The sequence below is a fragment of the Balaenoptera musculus genome, chromosome 5 (genome assembly GCF_009873245.2).
Source record: "Balaenoptera musculus isolate JJ_BM4_2016_0621 chromosome 5, mBalMus1.pri.v3, whole genome shotgun sequence".
In the NCBI taxonomy this organism is placed as follows: Eukaryota; Metazoa; Chordata; class Mammalia; order Artiodactyla; family Balaenopteridae; genus Balaenoptera; species Balaenoptera musculus.
Genome location: NC_045789.1, coordinates 77,857,173 through 77,880,410, shown reverse-complemented (window position 1 = coordinate 77,880,410; position 23,238 = coordinate 77,857,173). Strand labels below are relative to the sequence as shown.

General features: G+C 41.4%; 1 protein-coding gene and 1 long non-coding RNA gene across 2 annotated transcripts in view; one reads left to right on the top strand and one right to left on the bottom strand.

The window, feature by feature from the left end:
• The window catches only part of NWD2 (NACHT and WD repeat domain containing 2), a 191,917-nt gene extending 174,072 nt beyond the window's left edge, over positions 1 to 17,845 (top strand). Inside the window, exons 4-7 of the mRNA XM_036852643.1 lie at positions 1,178 to 1,381; positions 3,622 to 3,766; positions 9,102 to 9,691; positions 13,603 to 17,845. Coding sequence (XP_036708538.1) covers positions 1,178 to 1,381; positions 3,622 to 3,766; positions 9,102 to 9,691; positions 13,603 to 17,535 — 4,872 coding nt within the window. The 3' untranslated portion in view covers positions 17,536 to 17,845. The remainder of the gene's footprint in view (positions 1 to 1,177; positions 1,382 to 3,621; positions 3,767 to 9,101; positions 9,692 to 13,602) is intronic.
• Positions 1,073 to 23,200, bottom strand: LOC118895499. The gene is made up of 2 exons (XR_005019957.1): positions 22,964 to 23,200; positions 1,073 to 1,360 (listed from the first exon to the last, which is right to left on the bottom strand). It is a non-coding gene; the product is annotated as an uncharacterized LOC118895499 (long non-coding RNA).
• Positions 23,201 to 23,238: the final 38 nt, after the last annotated feature.

The following is a 23,238-nucleotide window of genomic DNA, read 5'->3' as shown; positions in this document are numbered from 1 at the left end:
ACAGTTTTAATAAAAAAGCAATAAATTCATAAAACAACCAAAGTAAATTCAAAACCATCCACTGAAAGATAGCCATGAGTAACCTTGCTGTGTATTCTTATAAAATCTGTATGTGTATGTGTTATGTTTATGTCTACAAATATATACGATCTCTCTCATATATATATAAGATATATATACAACATTGGATTCTTCTTATACGTACTGTTTGGTAACTTACCTTTTCACTTAACAGTATATTATAAACATCCTTCTACATCAATACAGTTCTAAAACATAATTTGACACATCCTTTGAATAGAGGTACCGAAATATATATAAATGTATTTAAATGTTCCCACTTGCTGGACACTTAGGTTTAACCGTTCTCTGTTCAAACAGGTTCAGCATAAATATGCTAAGTCGTTTTGTACATCCTTAATTATTTTCTAAAGACAGATTTCCAGAAGAAAAATTGCCAAAACTCATGTATGTTAAGTCTTTTAGTACATATTGCCAGACTGCCCTTCAGAGAAATATTGGATCGATTTACACAACCATCAGCTATATAGAGGTATTGTCTCACATGTCCACATGACACTGAGCATGTATTTTCCTTTGCCAGTTCAATAGGGAGAAAATGATACCTTGTTTATATTTTGAATTTTTTTCCAGTTACCAGTGGAAACTTTATGTGATTTATAGTGACATCACATTCAGCGATCTCATACTTCTTTCATTTGCAGCTGTGTAAATCTGGGGCTTAGAATCAGACTATAAACTCTATACAAAGCATTTTTTTTTGTTTGTGAGTTTACATGTTGGATATTTCATAGAGTACAGCATGTCATTTTTCTTTGTTACAAACAAACAAACAAAAATCTCAAAATAGACAACCTTTGTTAGCTTACGTAAACTTTGGGAAAACTTCTTTGCTACAAAATTCTGTATTTTTGATTTGTCTAATATGATATGCAATCCCAATATGTGAATTTATTATACTACGATATAAATGGTCTAATTTTACTTATGAAATAATCCATGTGAAAACGTATCCACTGTGATTAAAAGAGACAATGGATGGAACAAAGTATCTTGTTATCTATTTATTAATATTTATTGAGTGGCCATATGATATGAATACTGAAATGGACTTTCTTGGTGATACACTAAGCTGAACTTTCTTGGTGATACACAGGGACTATTAGGTGAAAAATATGGGAACATCCGAATCCCTGGAGAAGTTGAAGCGTCAGAGTTTGAAATGATTTTGGATGCTGCCGTAGAGGCGAAGCTGGAGACCAAGTTACTGGAAGAGTGGTATTGTCGGGATGAGAACTCGGTGCCAGCAGCTTATTACCTCAGACCCAAGTCGGAAATGCTGAAAAGCAATAAAAATGCAGTAAGTTACCTTTCTCTCCGAAGTATGTCTCTCTCCATGACTTTAAACAGTTTATGTCACCCAGGGGTGGTCTTCTCCACAGAAAAGGCACAGTAGACAGAAAATTATTCTGCCCTGGACCCTAAATTTCCTTTAAACAACTAAATCCAGAGCTAACAAATCTTCCAATTTTTGATCCACCTTTCTTTTTTGGCATCTCTGACTTTCCTGCTGAGGTCTTTTCCTTCTTCCTGAAGTACATCTCTTAGAAGTTCCATTAATGGAGGTCTATTAGTGATAAATTCTGTTTATCTGAAAATATTTGTATTTTTCTCATTTCGCTATAACGTGTCTATATACATTCTGATTGGTGTATGTTGTGCTTCCTGCATTTGCGAATTCATGCATTCTATCAGTTTCGGAAAATTCTCAGCCATCATCTCATCAAATAATGTCCCTCTTCTATTCCTTCTGTTCTTTCCTTTGTGCTCTTTAATTAGATGTACAATAGATTGCCTCAGTCTATCCTCCATGTCTCTTTTTTAAATTTGTTTAATTTTTACTTTTTAATTTTTTTAATTTTATTGAAGTATAGTTGATTTACAATGCGTTAATTTCTGCTGGACAGCAAAGTGATTCAGTTACACATATACATACATTCTTTTTCATTTTCTTTTCCATTATGGTTCATCACAAGATATTGAATATAGTTCCCTGTGCTTTACAGTAGGACCTTGTTGTTTATCCATTCTATATATAATAATTTGTACCTGTATCCTCCATGTCTCTTAATTGTCTTTTACATTGTCAATTTCCTTATCTTTCTGTGCTGCTGTCCAGAAAATTATTTTAGATCTTTCTTCCAGTTCATCAATTTTCTTCTTCAGCTGTGTCCACTCTGTTCATGCTTGAGTTTTCAAGTTCAACAGTTATATTTTTAATTTGTGAAAGATTTTTTTTTTGGGGGGGTGGTCTTTTAAAAATCTGCCTAGCTGTTTTTTATAGTCTCTAGTTTTTTAATTCAGTATGTTCCTTTAACATTTCATACATTGTTAATTTATATTCTTGTGCCTTATGTAGAATCTTGCAGTGAGGTTGAGTCATGCACGAATATGATGGAAACATTAGCACTGTCTCTTCTCCAACTTGGTTCTCAAATGTACCAATCATGTGTCCCCTGAAACTGAATGAAGGAGGTAGAGAAAATGGGTGGGACTATTCATTGCACAGAATTTTAGAGATTAAAAGAAGGCATAGCTATCCATCCCTCTTCCAAAGAGAACTTCCTTGATACATTCAGCACCCAGGCAGCTCTGAGAGGAGGAGAGCCTTGGGTTAGCAACAGCCCTTCATTTAAGGACCCTGTGTCCATACTCCAATATAAAATAAAAAGGTAAAAAAAAAAAAAGAACCCTGCATCTTTGTCATTCTGACATTTAACATAAAGCATGTTCTCTATGCAAAATGAAATCATGTCAGATTCCTCGATTTTTCTTCTTCCTCACATGCATTTTTCAAAGTAATTATCTGCAAGACTACGGAGACGAATATTGGGGTAAACCCCAAACCATTCTCTTAGGTAATATGCCAGAAGTAAAGGTAGTAGCTGGTAAAGTAGATATCAAAAAACATGATACCTCAAGAAATCAGTTTTACACAGTTGTAAAACTTACACATATATTACTATTTAATTGGCTTTAGTTGTTCCTTCTTCATTTGATTCCATGATCGTCTAGGGAAACTTCAGTTATTCTCTAAACCCCACATGATATTTCTGCATAAATTGTTGTTAAGTAAATGAATGTTTGAATAAGATTATCAGCAAGACTCTATAAATGTTACTTTCTTGGTACGTACTCCTATTTTATTTCCTAAAGGATCATAAAAATAAATGAGGAAGAAACAACTAAAGACAATTAAATAGTAACATGAGTACCTCCCCTTTAACTGTCTCTCCTCTTTAGAGGGTAGTGAAGATATGATTTTGTTATGACATTTGTATCAAAACTCAAGCAGGAAATACATGGTATATTAAGAAATCCCAACAAAAAAATCCTGTTTGGATTCACACCGTTGTGTCACCTGGGCAAGTTCCCATCACTTTCAGGGTACTGGGGAGAGGAAATGAGATTCTGTCTGTTAGACACCTATCATGATAAGGCATATAGTAGACTTTCAAATAACAAAAGTTCTCTTGCTCTTAAATACTGGGTTTTCTATGATGATTTTAAGACCAACATCTCACTTTTACAATTCCATAGATGCAGCCCTCTGCCAATGCTGAGAATGAGAAGACCTGGCAAGAGATATCAGATGAGATCAAGAAGGTATTCAAGGTTGCTGTAAAACTGTTACATGAAAAGAGGAAAATGAAACACAGCCAAGCCAAGAGGTACCTGTTCTCAGGTAATTTTTACACATCTTCAGTAAACTGAGGAATAGATAAATAATAGATATATTCGCTGCTTCCCTTTTATGGTTTTGCAAATTTAGTTGCATTTACTGCCCGATGAAATTTAATTTTTCTACATGTTTCCATCTCCTGGGGAGGCAAGTATTCTTTTTATTCAAAGATAAGCCTTTACTTAACTTGAGGAATTCTCCAAAAATGTGACTTTAAAAGAACTCAGAGGAGGCTGGATATAATAGACCAGACTCTGCCAGTGTTTCTCAGTTGAGCTGCTCATTCATTCACTTACTTGGCTCACTCAGCAAACATTTATTGAGGGCATACTATATGCCAGGCACTGGGGCTACAACAATGACAAAGAAGGCAAGGTCTCTGCTCTTCTGGAACTTTTTTAGGGGGGCAGCGGGGATAAGTGATAGGCAAGTAATCAGACAAATGAACAATACCATTTCAGAAAGGATAAATGCTACGAATAAAACAAAACACAGTAACAGGCTAATAGGGACTGACGAAGGCTGCGGGGGTCCAGATTTAGATGGGGCAGGCGGTAAGGAAATGACTTTCGAGCCAAATGACAGAACGAATCAGAGCCGGCAATGCCGTATCTAAAATAGAGAATTCCAGGCAGAGGGATTACCATGTTCAAGGTCCCTGAGACAGGAATGTGCTTAGCAAATTCTAGGAGCAGGAAGAAGGTAAAGGTAGCCAGGCTTGGAGAAGGAGAAACGAGGTCAGAAGGTGGGCACAGGCCATAATAAGGACCTTGTGTTTTATTCTGCTGTCAACAGAAATAATCAATAAACAATCTATAATAGGAATAGAATTTTATTTGAGGATTATAGCCCAAGAGACACAGATTTAAGAAGTACTTAAACTGTGTTCCACCTGACTGCAAAATGGGGGAGGCTTATATAGGCAAAAATCACAAAGTTACAGTTAGTCACATGAGTCCTTTATCAAGAATCATAATTGGAGCTGGCAAGAAGTCAGGATGCTTGTCAAATAAGGATTGGTTGGGGTCTGAAGTGGTTGCACAGGTACAAGGGGAGACCTTGAGACCTAGGCAGATGCTAGCAGATATTGTTTTAAGAACGACAAAATCCTTGTATCCTTGAGTCTGATACAGCTCAGAGAATTCAAGTTCTCAGTGATACAGGAACATGTCTGAAAGCACATCCACAATGGCCACCCGGCTCCATTTTGAATGCCTGAACCACAGTTATTCCGTTTTGATTTTTAAATGGTTAAATCAGATTTTAGTGGTTAAATCAGATGTACAATGCATGTTTGACAGGCCAGAAGACAGGCTGTTGTAGTTAGCATAAAGGTCAAGCCAAACCATGTGTAAGCCAGAATGACTTCCCATACCTGTGACAATTTCTTCCATCCCTGGGTAAGATGGGAAGCCATCGGAGGTTGGGAAGTAAGGGAGTGGCAGGATCTAATTTAACCTTAAAATAAAAGTCTCCCCAGCTACCGAGCAGAGACTCACTTGTGGGCCTTTCTCAGCCATGGAAAAGAGGCTTTATTTTGAGGAATTGCACAGGAAACCACATATCTGAAGAAATATGACAGTCATAGTTTCCAGGGGACAAACACACCTGGGTAAAAGTAATCAGTTAAGTAGCATTTATTTTGAGAGTTGATAGTAAAGAATTATTGAAGAAAAAGCAACAGTAGTTGCATTTTCAGACTGGTTTTGTGAATGATGTAGCAAAACGTTTGTGAAAACCGAAGAAGCACTTGATATCATTCTCCTTGGATATACATGTATTGCAAGCTCAGAGAAATTATATAGAATTTTGACAAATTCATTCTGCTGAAGCTGTCAAAAAATTAGGTCTTATTTTAGTTCTCCCTAAAAGTACTAAAATTGGCAGGAATAAGTACTATCTTTAGAAAATACAGGTTAACATATATCCTTTTCCTTTGGGATCTTTTTGACCCATTTTAGAAGCCCTGGTTCTTCATCTTTATCAAGGACAGAACTACCCAGTTTTTAAAAATATGCTGTATTAGGAAAAAAATACCAAGAGCAAAAACTTTCCTATTCTTGATGTAAGAGACACCAGTTAGGGGAGGGTATCCTCTCGCTTAGAGTCAGCTCAAGTGTTCAAATATTCATCGGCAAACACTTTCTCTTAATTTTCTCCACATAAAGAACATGGTCCACATGGATAGCCATATGAAGATTAATAATCTCATGCTATGTAGTATGAACTACTACACGAGGACTATTTTCTACTTTAAAGATATGCATGATCATGAAATTTTTATTTACTTTACATTCCAAACTCATTTTAAGACAATGTCTGCACAATGCAAATTGCTGAAGAAGGGACAACTCTTTGAAATGAACAGAGTATATTTGTTTTGTGCCTGTCTCTCCAGCCTATCAATAACCAATGTTGTGGTTGGACCAACCCTTGTGCTTACTATGATTGCAAGATACCCTTCGGCAATCACCATCAGGAAACTGAAAAAATAAAGCCTTATTACTTACAGGAGCTGGCAATTACACAGCACACCTGGGGCCACACAGCGAGGTCACAAGTAGAGAGAGAGAGAGAGAGCGGACATCGGGTTTTGCTTTTACTGGGCTCACTCTTTTTTGGTGAATTTAAAACATAAGAGCGGGAATTTAAAGCACAGGAAGAGAAAAAAACAAGTGGCCCAAAATTTTAGTGATTACTGAAATCAACCAAGATCTCTAAAACAAAGGAACCTCACTGAGTAGAGGTGGCCTGGCTCTGTATGTGTGGTTGGTAATGAGTTTATTCAAGATAGCCATCATTTAAGTGGATGCCTCAGCAATCAAAGCTCAAGTCAGACTTACACTACAAACAAACAAAACCGCCCAAAAATGTCAGGGTTTATGCTACAATATTACTTTAATATTTTTAAGCATACCAGATAGAACCTGGAAATGTGTACTACTTATATTTGAATGTATTTTTTCACAACACTTCCAGTTTTACCTTTTTAAATAACAGGAAAGGAAGAGAAAGAAGTAAATTAGACTCCAAAACAGTGCCATACTGTGAATGCCACAACTGAATGGTCTTGGGAAGAGTAAAGCGCTGAATGTCTTATGAATGATAGTTGCCAGGGCTGGGAATCTCCCCAGTGTTACCTTCATCAGGTTCTGTGATGGTTAAACTTTAGGATATTAAGGAAAACGCAAAGACAGAAAACAAATACAGTATTCTAGTAAGGAGGGGGGAAGCTTATAATATTCATTGACAAACAAACATCAGGAATTATTAATAAAAGTCCCCCAAAATGTTGAGGATGCGCTTTGTTTCTAAAAATAACTCTATAGAGTTGATTTTGTCTCACATGACTCATTTATTCAGGTATATTTATCAACCAGACATTCCTGCATACAGCCTCTTTTTATCCCCCTGAGCCAAGCTTGGATGGGCTCTACCAGCTTGATTTGTCTGTATCTCTTTTCATGTTGCATTTATGATCAACATGCCTGATTGACACTCTGTTTCCATAGAGGTGATAACAAAGTCAGGTTACAGTTGGTCTGTTTTCTGGGAGTCAGAAGTGATAGTGCATATCTCTAATTATCATCCATTACATATAGATACTGCAGGTGGATCACCTCCTTTCTCTTCATGTTACTCGGTATACAGCACTGGCTAACCTAGTGTGCCCCTAGCATCGTACCCAGATGGCTGGAAAAGAGATGGGCCAAAGGCTGCTTTCTGCAGGAGCTCATAATGTCCAGATTTCTTACATCTTCCCCTGTCTACATTATAACAAGTTCTTAATCTTCTATAAAACGAAGAGTAGACATATGTTATAAAAGCTCCTTTAACTGGCCTCCTGAACCAACTTGCCGGAATAAAACCCTTTGTAAAACATACTGATGTGAATGGCACAGCTCATTCGACACTGGTGGCTATACACATGTCTTTTTTACTTAAGTCACAAATTTTTATCAATTGCTATCATTACTGGAAAAAAACAGTGTCACAGAAGTTCTGCTAAAAGGCACCATTTTAAAATAAAATTCCCACCTTCCTTAATATTTACTCTAGAGAATACACCTATGTTCTAGGTTTTGCTCGATGTCGGCGTTATGGCCAGCACATTGAGATGTTCTCAGTTACGACCAGGCCCACCCCTCACCCCATGCTTCCACCAGATCCCAGCCCAGTAGTCACCCCCTTAAGAAAGGCTTCCCTGACTTCTCCAAGTGGTTAGACCTCTAGGTGGGTTTGCTCTCATGGCACCATGTTATTCACCTTCACGGGCCTAAAAATAATCATAATACATTTATTTGTGGGACTCTGTGATTCGTGTCTGCCATCCTCCACTGGACTGTAAGCTTCATAAGGGTTTCTTTTTTTTTAACATTCTTAGTTTTCTCTTACCATTGTATCCTAAGAAACTAGCAGCGTACCTGGAACATAGTAGATGCTCAATTAAGACCAACCGGATGAAGAAAAGCAGAAAGGCGGGGAGGAAGGGAGGGCAGCCCGTTTTAAAAGCCTGCTTGCCTTAAAATTCATTTCCATTGGTTTAATTATTTTATTTATTTTTTATTTGACTTCCCTAAAACCATGCATAAATGATACTTTTATTACTACTGATCCAATTTTAAATGTTCTTATGGGGCCTCAAATGATTTAGAATGCTTATTTACTTTTATGTAAACATATGTATTGTAAGCCCTAACATGGTTTCTCTCACAAGAAATAAAGCTACATGCTAAGTCATTTTTCTGTACCTGCTCTGATGGATATAATGGTATTTAACAGTGACATGGATAATGGATAAATAAAATCAGCACATAATTATATTTTGAACCCGTTTTTATATTTTTATTTCTACGTATCTGTCTGGGGTACAATGCATCTCAAACAAAATGGTGAAACCACGTTGTAAGGAGAGACTGAGAAGGAAGAAATAGACTAGATACATCATTTGGCCTCTTCCTCATTCTCTCCTGGCCCCAGTTGGTGCCTGCTCTCCACTCTTACAACTCCTGAAGTCTGGGAGGGAAGCCAAGCAGGAACTTAAAAGAGTCAACCATAAGCTTGGTATGCTTTCTTTCTTATGCTTATGTTCAACCTCTCCCTCAGGTTGAGGAGGAAATTAAATCATTTTATTTAGAACCCATTGTTCTGGGCTCCAGGCTGTTTAGGAAAAGACAAATAGGAAATTAAGGAATTGAGAGATTATTCTAGAGGCTACTCTGCTACACACTATAAGCAAAATAAACTACCACTAGTGACTTGAGAGTTATGTGCTCGGAGCGTGGGTGTGTTGCATCTTTGTTCTAGACAATAAACTCCTTGTCGTATTTTCTTTCAGCTATAGAGGATGAGTTTGATTTCGCTCTAGGGAAGCAAACTCCAGCATTCCTGAAGAAATGTGTTTGCTATATTAGGAAAATTGCTAACATTGAGCGTTTCGTGAAAATCCCAGAGATGGGAAAATACATGGATATAACTGGAGCAGAACCAAGAATTATTCGGGACCCAGAAGCCCAAGAGAAGCTGATAAAACTCCGGGATGAATTTATTCCTACCATTGTTGCATCATCTAATCTGAGAGTGTATACATCTGTTACTCATTGTGACATGAAACTAGGCTATTCCCAAGAAATAGAAAACCATTACATAGAAGGACTCGGTAAACAATTTTATGAGGACATGATTGACATAATTCAGGCCACGGTACAACAGAATTTTGACACAGAAACTGATACGCTCTACGACGAAATCCTTCAGCATTCATCACTATGTAAAACGTATGCCTCCTTCTACGAGTACAAATGTGAATCTCTAAACATCGTGCATAAATACATTCTTCCAAGCAAAACCGGGCACGTCAACCCTCTTATTATATACGGTGGACCATGCACTGGGAAGACCCTTCTGTTAGCTGAAGTAGCAAAGAAGGTAAAAGCTTATTCTTTTACTTGTATATTTGTAAAAACTTTTACTTTGGGGAAAAGATCAACTGATCAAATTCACTTCCATTTTCTGTGTTTACTATCCGAATTATAATCGGTCCTTTAGGAATGGATACTTCAGTGTTTCTCTTTTGCTGGTATAACAGTTATACTGAAAGAAGAAGATTCATGGGGTCCAATTCTAGAATAGCTTTGTTTTGTCTCTTACTGTTCAAACTCATGTTCTGGGGCTAGTTCTCACCTAGATAGAAACTAGGGCAGATCTCACAACTCTTCTCATCACTCTCAGCAAAGACAAGCACTCCAATCGCTTCTGGATATTAACTCCATCTCAGTTCAGCAATTACTATGTCCAGTCAAAGATGATAATTAAAACTTCAGTCTACATCTCCCTGCCCAAGCTGAGGTCAACCATACACAAGGCACCTCCAGTGGGAAATAGGGACATGGCCATCTTCTCTTTTCTTGCAGCACACAGCACTTCTTCCCCTCTGTCCCTAACCCCAACTGCACTTCTGACCCCTGTAGGGTTGTGGTTTAGGGGATGTAGGTAAGGTAAGGTGGCCAGAACATTCTTATATGACCAGTACTGTTCTGACCTGGGTTCGGCACTCTGGTCTTGGCAGGTGTTTAACACTTCCTCCCGTTTCTTCTGAGGCCTTTTCATGGTTTCCCGAAGGTCCTTTCCCTCCCCCATCCCCCACCTTGTCCTCACTGAGCATCTCTCACCTACAGTTCCCTAGGGTGACACAGGGAACTGTATTGTTTTTCTATCTAGCTGGTCACCTCCATAGCTCCTAGGCATCCAGCAACACACATTTCTAGTATCTTTCTGCCAAGAGCCTCTCCACAACCCAGCAAACCCCCTTAGACCTGGGAAAACAGAACCGACAGAAACCCTCGTCAGCTCACGCTTGCCAGTGGCCCACATATGATACATGGGAAACACTCAGGTATTGTTTTGCCCTGAGAAACTCCAGCTCCAATACGGCAGCTCTCTATCACTACTCCATCAGAGCAGCTAGCCAGCCCCACTCACTCAACCTCCATATTCCTCAAATGTCATCAGATACAGATGGCCATGTCTCCCAAGCCGTAGGGGACATCCTGAAAGTGGTCCATTGCAGCCCCTTTCCCTAGGCTAGAAGTGAGGGGTGGGCATCTCTCAGCCCTCCCCTTTGGGAGTGGGGTGGTGAGAGATACAACCCACAGCATCCTCATCTCCCACTTTTTTCTTGGCCTCTTGAATCTCTTTTTCAGGCTGGAGGTGGGTAGTCCATCAAAGGTAGCAAAACTAATTTTCAAAACTCCCTTTCAAGTCTTGCAAGATGGGCTGGAGCTTCTATCTGAATGCGGTATCTATTGTCTAAACTGGGTGACACTAGTACCAGTTTTAACCTCCTGTTACACTTGATATCAAAGTCTGATGGTTTATATTATCCTGGTGTTACTTCAGAATCTTTGTATTGTTCTTCCCATGGTCAGTCTCTTACGAACAGATCTTTAACTTTGTGAACATTCTCATGATTTATCATGTGCTACACAATTTCAGGTAGATCATCTTGAGGACAAGAACTAGAACAATTGTGTTGCACCTTATGGGGGGATTAGGTTCCCAAGTAAGGTCACAGGAGACAATCGGGTGTATCAAGCTTACTGGGTTGGCCAAAAGGTTCATTCGGGCTTTTCTGTAACATCTTATGGAAAAACCTGAACGAACTTTTTGGCCAGTCCCAATACTTGAAAAGTCCTTAGGAAGGCCCATTTACCATCTCTCAATCTGCCAAGCCCAGCTGCTGGTTTTTCTTCTTGTGTTAGGATATGCTTTCTTTCTTTAATTGAACACCCAATGAAATGGCAGGCTTACACTCAAGGGACATGTTGCATCAAAATAAACGTGTGCATGTGCACGTGTGTGACTGTCTGTCTTTGAACACTACTTTGTACATGCATCTTCAAACTTTAGAATTATTCCAAGGAAGCAAGATAGTAACACTACAAGGGGAACTGAAATCAAATGAGAAAACATTGGTGTATCCATTTCACCCTCACTCTGGGGCTTTTTCCTTGAGGAGCAGGGGAGGGTAAAGGTGGTTGGAGGGACAATGCACATGTGATGCGACCCTGTGTGTCTAGCATGGGAGTTACATGATGTGTGCTGATATGCCTGTATACATACGCAGTTCCCGTGGCCAGAATGTAGTGACAGTTAATCAGCTTTCTGAGCTCTCGCTGTTCTGGATAGTCCAACCACCAGCTCCCCTGAGGAGGCTTGCCTATTTCTAGGTCCCCTGCCTGGACTCTGCTTGCTTCTCCTCCCTCCTGGGGAATATCTGCTCCTCCCACCCCCTGCCACCTCCACCAGCAACAACCTGTGCTCCCGTGAGCTCATGTTCCTTGTAAGGATGCAGACAGGCATCCCGTGTTTATCTCCAGGTTATCTCCTGTGCAACCGACATCTCCTTGGACATGAGCTCATGATCAGAGGGCCATTCTTTACAGACATCACACATCCCACAACACGTGATTGGGAGGAGGGAGGACGATGTATATAATCATCATAAGCCATCCACATAGGGACAAACAAACTGTGTTCTGTTTCTGATTTGCCACCGAACGACAGCTGTAAAATGGCAACATTACCTTCCTCCAAATTAACTTCAAAGGTTTGGGCCAAACACCGACAATGAGTTGCTTATTTTCCTTAACAGTTCATTCTGAAACTGACATCCATGAATCTTTTCTAAACTTACTCATACTTTAACCTGAACTACCAATTGGGGAACCGAGTTACATAAACTTACTTCTTATGTATTAAATAATATGTCCTTTTCTAAGACGTATCCTCGGTGAATTCCAAGGATTACTGAAAAGTATTTTCTCCCTAAAAATATACTTTGGAGTGTTTCATACTTTGATCTATCCCTTTTTGTCTTTACCTTTCCAGACAGAAAAATATTAAACCTAGCAACCCCCTCATATACTTTATCTCTTTAACTATACAATTTAAAAATGGAGAGTGGGAGAGAGAGAACACTAGAATGAAAGTCAGATACGACTTCTACTCCATTTTCATCTCTTGGTAATCATTTAACTCCAAGCAAGCTATTTTTGGCCTTGGTTTCCTCTTCTGTTACATGATACTGTAATCCCATGTGCCCTACAGAGAGACAATATGAGGCCTGATGACTGCCTGTTTATATAGTAAACTGTGTTATAAAGCACAAATTCAGCAAAACTCGTTTAACCAGCATTATATAGATTTTTATGATAATGATAAAAAATAATCATAATGATGACCCTATAGCATCACAATAGAGTAAAATGTCTCTGAATCATACAAGATTATATTCAGTATCATTTTAGTGCTGAGTATTTTTATTGCATTCTAATTAACTGGAAATGTGGTCAGCCACATATATAGCCTTATGTGATCTCAATTAAGGAAAATATTTGACTCAGTATAATGTGTAGGTCATTACTTAATCTCTTCATTAAACAAATATTCACAAAGCACCGACCATGTGCCAACAACCATGCCAAGAAATGGAAATTCAGCGATGAGAAACTAAGCATACTAGATATTCAGGTTTACAGTTTGTGAAATGCTTTGTAACTTTTAGAATACAAGCTAAATTCTGCCCTGTGATTGACTAATACTGTGATCACCATTTTATTACCTTTAGTAGAGTGATCCTGAGGGTCTCACCTACAGACTTTAGTGCATGAGCTTTCTGAGAGCTCTCTGACCATCTCGGGTTTTTCCACTTCCTGGTTCTAAGGTACTTTCTGCCTGGTCAGGGTTACCAGAAGGCTGATCTCTGCAGAGAGGAAGTGTTGTTGCATGTGACCATGTGAATATATGTCTCCATTCTAAACACCACCTTTATGTTTTAGGCTTACGGCTGGCTACATGAAGACACAGGACCAGAATCTGACCCAGTCATAGTCGTGAGGTTTCTAGGAACCACAGACATGAGTACTGATCTTAGGACTCTCCTTCTAAGTGTTTGTGAACAGTTGGCCGTGAACTACCGGTGCCTGGTTCAGAGCTACCCTAAGAAGATCCACGACCTCCGCGACTTATTTATAAACCTCTTGAATGAGTCTTCGTTGCAGAGGCCCCTCGTGGTCATATTCGATGCCCTGGAGCAGCTCTCAGAGAGCCACGAGGCCAGGAAGCTCTGGTGGCTCCCGGTTCACCTTCCCCGATTCGTCCGGATTGTCCTCTCCACGCTGCCCAACAAACATGGGATCCTCCAGAAACTAAGGTGCCTTATCCATGAAGAAGACAACTACATCGAGCTGATTCCCCGGGACAGGAAGATGTGCAGCCAGGTGCTCAAACACCAGCTGCTGCGGGTCAAAAGGAAGGTCACGTCAGGCCAGCAGATTTATGTGAACAACGCCTTCTCCAAGTGCACGTTGCCCATGTTTGTGAACCTGACCTTTAGGGAGGTGAGAAATTGGCGATCTCACAGAGACGTCGATGAATCCTCCCTCTGTGTCACCGTGCACGAAAGCATAGAGCAGCTCTTCTGCTCCCTGGAGAGGAAGTGTGGGCAGAAACTCGTCTCCCGGGCTCTTGGTTACATCACCATGGCCAAAATGGGTTTGAGTGAAATGGAGCTGGAAGACGTGCTGGCCCTTGACAACAGCGTGATGAATGAGCTCAACGAGAGCGCCAGGCCCAGCAATCCCCTGAGGGTACCTTACCTGTACATCGCGAGGCTCAAGGAGGGGCTCAGTGGATACTTAATCGAGAGACATGTGAAGAACATCACCCTCCTGGTCTGGGCCAACAGACACCTGCAGCTCATAGCCCAGAAGCTGTATCTGCAGGATAACAGTGACCTGCATGAAATGCATACCATCCTGGCAGACTATTTCCTGGGGGTCTGGTCAGGGGGCAGAAGGAAAGCGTTCTGCCTTGAAGACCCCTACCTGAATGGCTGCCTTGACTTGGACAGCAGAAGCCTGCTTGAGGAGGAAAAGCACTTCATGGAGCAGGCTTCCTTCGACAGGCAGGCCCCGGACCAGCCCTGGGTCTTTCAATGCAACCCACTGGAGCCTGACATCTTTTTCGTCAACCATCGGAAAATGTGTGAGCTCCTGCACCACCTGACGAGGTGCGGGAAGACCGATGACCTGCTCTACGGCATCATCATGAACTTCAGCTGGCTTTACACCATGATCAAAATTGGCCAGTTTGACAAAGTGCTCTTGGACATCGAGCTGGCTTACAACTACTCGCAGGAGAAGGAGCTCAAGTTCCTGGCGAGCACCCTCCGCAGCATCAAAACCAAGGTTGTCGCGTTCCCTGGCTCCCTTTCTGCAGAGCTTCAGCAAAGACTGCTGCCCGTCGTGAGTTCCCTGCCCAAACTTAGACACCTTCTTTTAGAATGTGACAAAGATGGGCCCAAATACTGCTCCATCGTGCCATTACACTCATCCATGGATGTGACCTATAGCCCGGAGCGTCTTCCCTTGTCATCTAGTCACCTGCACGTCACTGAGATTCTGCCCACCTGTAACCCCAGTACGGTGCTCACAGCTTTAGAAAACGGTTCCATCAGCACGTGGGATGTGGAAACGCGTCAACTACTCAGGCAAATCACGACAGCCCAGTCTGTCATCCTGGGCATGAAACTCACCAGTGACGAAAAGTATCTTGTGGTGGCAACGACAAATAACACCTTGTTGGTTTACGACAATGTAAATTCTTGCCTCCTGTCTGAAGTGGAAATCAAAGGGACCAAGCATGGAAGCGGCTCCACCTACATCAATGGATTTACACTGTCTGTCAAACACGCTCTGGCCTGGCTCGAAGCCAGCAAAGATGTCACTGTCATCGATCTGCTCTACGGATGGCCCCTTTACCAGTTCCACTGCTGGTACGAAGTGACCTGTGTCCAGTGCTCTCTGGACGGCGTGTATGCCTTCTGTGGACAGTACCTGAACACCACTACCATCTTTCATTTAGGGAGTGGAGAAAAGTTATGTACGGTGACATCTGAATTTTCAGGTGGGTTTGTGAAGTTCCTTCTTATCTTGGACACAGCTCAGGAAATGGTAATGGTAGATAGTGAGGGAAGCCTTTCTGTTTGGAACACTGAGGACATCTCCAACCCCCAGCTGACCGATGACTTTGACTGCCGAAGAGAAGATAGTGAAGTGGTCAGCGTTGAACTTTCAGAGGACCAAAGCGCAGTTCTGATCTGTAAAGCCCTCAGCATTGAGCTCTTAGATACTGGTATATGGAAGGTGGCTGAAAAGTTCAGAGCGAAGCACAACGAACGCTTTATATCGGCTGTGCTGTCCAAGAATGGAGACTGCATCATTGCGACCATGGAAAACACCTCGGCCGTGTTTTTCTGGAGGCGGGACACGGGACAGTGTATGGCGAGCTTACAGGAAATCTCAGGTACCATAGTCAAGTTGGTGAAATCCAGTCATCACAACATGCTGCTATCTTTATCCACCAGTGGTGTTCTTTCTATCTGGGACATAGATATAATCACAGCTATGTCCAACATAGATAAGACTGGAAAACCCATCCAAAGTCTGGTGTTACCCGCCAGGGGGGAAATCATTTACTCCCTCGATGGCTCTGATTGTGTTCACAAGTGGAACTTCAGCAGTGGGTTCCTTGAAGCAGTATTTAAGCATGAAGGAATAGTTGAACACTGTGTGTTGACATCCTCTGGAGACGTCATGGTGACATCGGATGACAAGAGCAGCCAGTACGTCTGGCATACCAGCAGCGGTGAAAACCTCTTCCGAATTAATGGGCAGAGAATATCTCAGCTGCTGATTACACACAATGACCAGTTCGTGGTCTCTCTCTGCGAGGAAAATGCCTCCAGGGTTTGGAGACTGGCCACGGGCCACAGGGTGTGCAACATCCTGACCACTCTGCAGAATGCCTTCATAACCTCTGCAAATACCTTCGTGGTGGGCATGACCAAAAGCAAGGTGCTGGCAGTCAGTCTTTGGACAGGAAGCATCACCAAGAAGTTCTGCTGTGAAGACGGCACCACCATTGTGAATTTTAAATTGATCCCCGATTGTCCGGACATCATTGTGTTTATCACGTCAGCCGAGACGGTGAATATCTGGAGTCTGACAGATGAAGTGATCTGTCGCCGTGTGCAACTTCCAAACAACTTCCTGAAAAATCTACAGGATTTTGAAATTTCTCCCAATGGAAAGCTAGGCATTATTTCCAGGGGAGATGAAAATATCAACGTGCTGGATTTACACAGCGGTAAATTACGGGTGGTTCACGCCTCTGGGGTCATCTGGAGGCACAGGTTGTCTCGAGACGGTCGCTACCTGGTATACATTTGTTTCCGAAACGGGGAGGAAGAGGATGAAAATGGTGCGATATCCAGCTTGATTGTCATGAGACTGGCCGATGGCAAAAATATCGGTGCTTGCTCCCTTTACAAAACTCCAACTTTTCTTGCCCTCTCCCAGCGGCACCTGAACATCATTGTGGGTTTTGAAGATGGCAGTATAGGGATATACACGGTGGTGGACCGCGTAGATGCTGCACTGAAAATTAAAATCGCCACTTCAAATAGCAGACAAATTTTCAATAATGCGACACAGACATCCAGGCCAAAGTGTCATAGATACTGTTTTAAAGTGTCTGTGGATTGTTTATGGAGAGAGTCCACTGAGGTCTTTGCAAGAGACAGTCCCATCACAGTGAGTGACTCCATGGAGCCCAATGAGGCGACACCCTCCAAGAAACACAACTCTTGCTATGACCGGGTGTGCTCTGCCCTGGAATCCAGGGGCCACAGCTATGCCCCTGACAACTGACAAAATGTTTTTCCTGCTCAGCAGAAATACATAATACGTAAAAGAAAAAAAAGTATCTTCTGTATCGCAGATGATAAACACTCATTCTTAAAGGACAGGAAAGATGCTGGAGTTCCAATGCTAATTATTGCCATGCTCATGAAATGTATAGAAATGTGAAATTGGTTGTGAGGTTGGTCTTCTTGACAAAGTTTATCCAGGAATGAAGTCTTAACAGAGAATTTCTACAAATCGTATTTGCATGGCTATATCAACTGGAAGTTAGAGGGTAGTTTTTAAATTAACTGGATGGGAAGAAGCAGCTTAACTCATCCCATTGTCCAGATGAGAGAGGCTAGAGCTACATAGAGACCATTTGGACTGAAGTTAGTTCTACAGCAACTGGTTGAAATTGTAAACACAAATTGCTGTTGGACTTCAAGTGATTGTGTGGATAACTAAACACAGCCTTAATCTCTCCTTACAGTTTATGATGCTGACAACTGTGTCAATGCAGTCTGCAGATGGAAGGTCTAAAGGTGCAAAATAATGTAACAAAAATGCCCAGATGTACTCCCAGTTTCCCAGGAGAAAGGATGTGAAGTGTGAGGCCACAGACTGACTGAGGCGAGAGCTACCTACCGCTATCATAGGGCTACTGAACACACAGAGTTGGTCTTCATTAAAATACAGTTGTGACAACTGCATGCAAGGGTTTCTGTATAATGGAACACATGATTTTTAAACTATTTTCTGGGCTGCAAAAGAACACATTTAATAAGAAACCACAATCTTTTCATGTCATTTTGAAATGTCTATTTGTGCTGGGTGTAAAAAAGAGTTACAGAAAGGGCATTACAAATTTGGTCAAAACACCTGTTTATTTCTATCATTGTACTAACAAAAGGCTGTGCCATGGAAGTCAGTTGTACCGAAGTATAAATTATTTCCTAAATCCCTGCAGTAAATCTTAATAGAAGGAAAGCTTTCTCGACATGCCATCTATGGAATACTGATGACATCTGCCTTACTCTCATTCCTCCTCTTTCCTGTGTAAAACGCAGATAGCTGACCAAATACTCTGGGACAAACTGAATATGCCTGTCTTTGTGCTAAAATATTCTGTAAATCTTAAGGGTGTCCAAAGGCTCTTTACCGTCCCTGTTTGTAATCTCTTTCTTACTTCTACACACTGTGTGTATACTTCTTTATCTGTCACCCTTTCTGCCTGAGGACTCTCTAGAGCCTTTTATAGTCTTATCCGTTTCAAAGCAGAAGCTGTGAAATTGGTATTCGATGTTTTTAAAAGCTACTTCTCCTATTTAAAAGAAAATATTACATCTCAAAAGGGGAAAGTGATTTTCTTCCTTCCCTATCCTCCTCATGGCATGTCCTCGGATGCCTTTCCAAAGGGCGTCAGTAGTGGTGGTTTAGTTTGGTTTGAAAGGGACAGTGGTGACTTGAGAAGGCAGAATAATGAACAAGGAACTGACTTGCTTTCAGTCCAGCTTTGCCATGAACTCATCCAGTATTCGTAGACAGATCTTTTAACCGCCCAAATGTATTGTTTTTGTAAACTGCAGAATAAGGGTAGTGACAGCTCCTGCTATTGCTCTCACAGGGATGTGGGGGAGAAATGTGAGAAAAAAGAGAGTGACATCTTAATTGTTAATGCTAATGCAAGAAACAAAGTGATCTAACCCACTGGGAATCCAAGCCAACTGTATCTCAATTTGGAAAGCGGCTTGACAGGTAAGCATACAGAGATGTGATTCCAATATAAACACCCACTCCCTAGTGAAAGACTTTTTTTTCAGTATACTCCTCCTGGTCTAGCTACCAGCCAGGGAGGTGGTAGCCCAGAGAAGGCTCAGCCCACCTACAGACCATGTGGAGTTGACTGTTTGAGTCAATGCTTTTTTTTTTAGCTCTTCGGAGGCAACACATTCTTATTCCTGTCATTACCAGTTGGACCTCCATGCTACACATTTCTAAGAAATAAATGTCTAGATAGATTAAATGTAGTGTGTGAATGTTCTATGTAACAGCCAACAGAGTTTAACAAGTGACTTGAATGATTTTTCCTAACTTGTTTGCAACTGATAGCTCATATTGAATGTTTTTATGTAAACTTTGTATTGTTGGGAAGAATTACCCAATCAGAGATTTATATTTTCATAAATGTTACATTTAGTTAAATTTTATTACAGAGTTGTTACACTAGAAAATTATTGCAGTCTTCAAAAACTGTACAGTCTTGTGTATGTATTGTTTGTATGAATAAAAGATAAACTACTTAGATTTGTGTGGTGTTTGTTTTTCTCCCCCAACTTTGGCAGATGTAGTTAGAGATCTCCAGTAATAACAGTAATAATAATAATAATTGTTCATGCTTACTGAGTGCTTACTGTACACGAGCTTTGCATGTGCTAAGCCATGTAATCTTCACAACAGCCATGTGAGGTAGGTACTGTTAATATTCCAAACGTACAGATGAAGAAACCGAAAAACAGAGGTCCAGAGGGAATCGCTGAACAGGATTTCAATACACCATCAATTTTTTTTTGTTAACTTCTCAAAGCACATAAAAATAAAGCACTGAGTATCCAGCAGGAACTTACTGCTAATGACCTAGAAGATATTTTCTAATTTGAAGATTAGAGGCCAGGCTAGGCTCTGAAGATCACTGGAGGTCTTTGCAAACTCCCAGGATTTTCAGGTATAACCGTAACTGCCATAGTTGCAGTATTCATCCAACAAATATTTACTTCGGCATACATTTTGCCAGGAATACAAAGATTAATAAATAGTTTATACCTTCTAGGACTTCAGTCTTAATAGGAAAACAGGAAACAAGTTCTATGTGTAGTACATGAAGTTTAGTTCTCAGAGAAAATGTAGAGGAGTGGATCATTATCATTTGCATAAAAGCATTTCATATACATGGAGTTTGTTGTTTAAATAAATATCTTCCTTCCTAGGGTCAAGAACACAACAAACACTGTGCTTGCTATGTCTAAGTCATTATGCTATGCCTAGGATGATTTAAAAATTAGTCACGCACAACCCCTGCCCTCCAGAATCCTATAATCTAAGGGAGGCACAACTAAATTGGATGTAAGACACACTGTGATTTTAAAAAAAGTTGTTAGCCAAAACAAAAAAAAGTGAAAAGTGAAAGCCAGGTACTGAGGATACACTGCAGGGGAGCAATTAACTCTAACTGGGAATCAGAAAGGATGGCCAAGAGGAGGCGACAGAGAGCAGTGGCTTGAAGGATAAGTAGGACTTAGCTGTCAGAATGTCAGAAAGACATTTCAGGCGGAGGAAGCTGCGTGAGCAAAAACGGGGAGCGTCAAAGTGTACTTAGATGACTTCAAATGCTATGTGGGGATTTTAAACTTTATTCGGTAGCCAATAGGGAATCATGAAAAAGGTTTTGAGAAGGGGAATGGCCTGGTTGAAATGGTATTTTAAAATGACTGGGGCAGTAATATGTCAGATGGATTAGAGATGAAAGAGAGCATAAGCTGGGAGACCAGTAAAGAGACTATTGCAAAGACCTGAGACAGAAAGTATAAGAACTTGATCTTAGGGCATTGGCAGTGAAATTGCTAAGAAGAGTGACTTCAGGATGTCACTGATAGAGGTGGGTGATGAAAGAGAAGGAAAACTCTAATTCCAGTTCCAACTGAAATTGAGTGGAGAGTAGAGTTACAAATGTAAAAGGAATAGGTTAGGAGATGAAAATGAGGGAAATAATAAAGTTGGACCCAGAGAGTTTAAAAGTTAAGACATCCACGCAGGCAATTGGTAATAGGCGATCCATCCAATGGAGAAACCTGAGCTAAAGATAAAGAATCTAACCAGTAATCTCTTTCTCAAAAGTCTAAAATGCCTAATATGGCACTCGTTTGGTCATAATATAAGCCAATACCATAACCTTTTTAAAAGTGTGTCTCTTCTTTTCTTTAAAACTATATTGACAAATTTAGAACTATACTGACAAATCCACTCAAACAAATTAGCTTTCTTAGCTTCCGTAACTCATCAGCGGAGAACAATTTATATGCCAATGAAAACATAAACACACCTAAAAAACTAAGTGAATCGTGGTGTTTCATTCCCACACGCATGAAGAAACCATAGGTTTTTCTTCCTTATTTTTTATGAGGGTCCCCTCTGAGCTCCATTTGGCATTCCATGTGAGTTGCATGAAATATAGATTACACTTTGTACAGACACATCAAAGGGTTCACTTTCAGTGTATCAACATGACAAGTTATGTAAAACTGGTAATTTGAGGTTACCAATAACACCACCACCTGTGGCTTTATAGAATCCCAGCCTTTAGTAGATGAGGGTAACTTAGCCAGCTGCATGAGCAGACTCAGGGTGGTGGTGCATCATTTGTTAAAACACAGATTACTTCACCCTCCCTGATTCCACTATCTTTGAATCCATATGTCTGGGGTGGAATCCAAGAATCTGCATTTTTACTAAATTCCCCCAGATGATGCTGATTCTGCCAGTCTGGGAAACACACTTTAAAACCCAAGATAAATACCAACTGGTCAAAATAACCAACTGATAAACTTACCAGTGGACATTTCTAAAGCATGGGCTAGAAGTTGGACAAGAGGGCCCTTTATTGTGACAAAGAGTTTTATCAGAAAGTGATGTAAAACAGCACACAACGTCCCCTGTAAATCTATCGTTTTAAAGCATGCAGCTACTACACAAGCGGAAAGATTCAAAAAACGAGTTTTCCCCCATAAAGCGTGACAAATGTTGTCGTGTAAATGGCGCTGGAATCATTAGAGTGGACACATTAAGAACTAAAGGCAGTGTGTCCATCTTTAAACAGTATTCTACCCTGTTGCTTCTCCAGCATCCTGTTTTATCCTGACTCTCCCTGAATGAATGAAGGGGAAAGAGAGAAGAGGGCAAGCCAGGTGGCGCCGTTGCTTAACACGTTTTCCTGCCAAGGCCAACACTGACGCACTTTGGAGCACAGGTGAAAACAATCTCCAATCCTTAAGTACTATTTTAGAGTAAAGCAACCCACCTTAAGTGCATGGATTGCCACAAGCACGGGCGTGGAGCTCAGGAGGGTAGACGGAGTGTGGCAGCCGAGGTTCCAACACCCCAGGAACAGAGAGGGAAGATGAGGGGCGGGGGAGCATGACCTCGTTGAACTCCCACCGCGGTCTTGAGTGTGCAGGCGAGGCTGCGCAACTTCCCCGGGAATTCTCATTCTAGTAGCGTCTGCGCTCTTTCCCAGACCATCTATCCCATAAAGGCAGGCGACAGTGCACACACCAGGTGTAAGCGGCTAATGCCAGCACTGGGTGGGGGGGGGGGGGGGACAAAACCACAAATTCACGGGGGGAACGGGGGACAGATCTATTTGCCAGGGAGTGCATTTATGTATCTCCCCCCCACTTACGTCCCAAATCAGGAAGCTCCCTTCTCCCTGCAGCACGACGGCAAAATAGGCACCAAAAAGTTTCCCTGCGCGGACAGAGGCTGGCATGCAGCCGGGGTGTCGGTGATCAGAGGCCGAACTCCGGGGTTTTCTGTTTGGGTGCGCCCCGCAGGCCAGCCCGGGCTCGGGGGGTCGGCGGTGGCGCTCCGGAAGCCCGGGCGCGGCGCGGGCAGCTCAGGTAAAGGGTTACGCGGACTCGGGAGGCTCGCCCGCCGGCCAGGCCACGTGACGCGCCG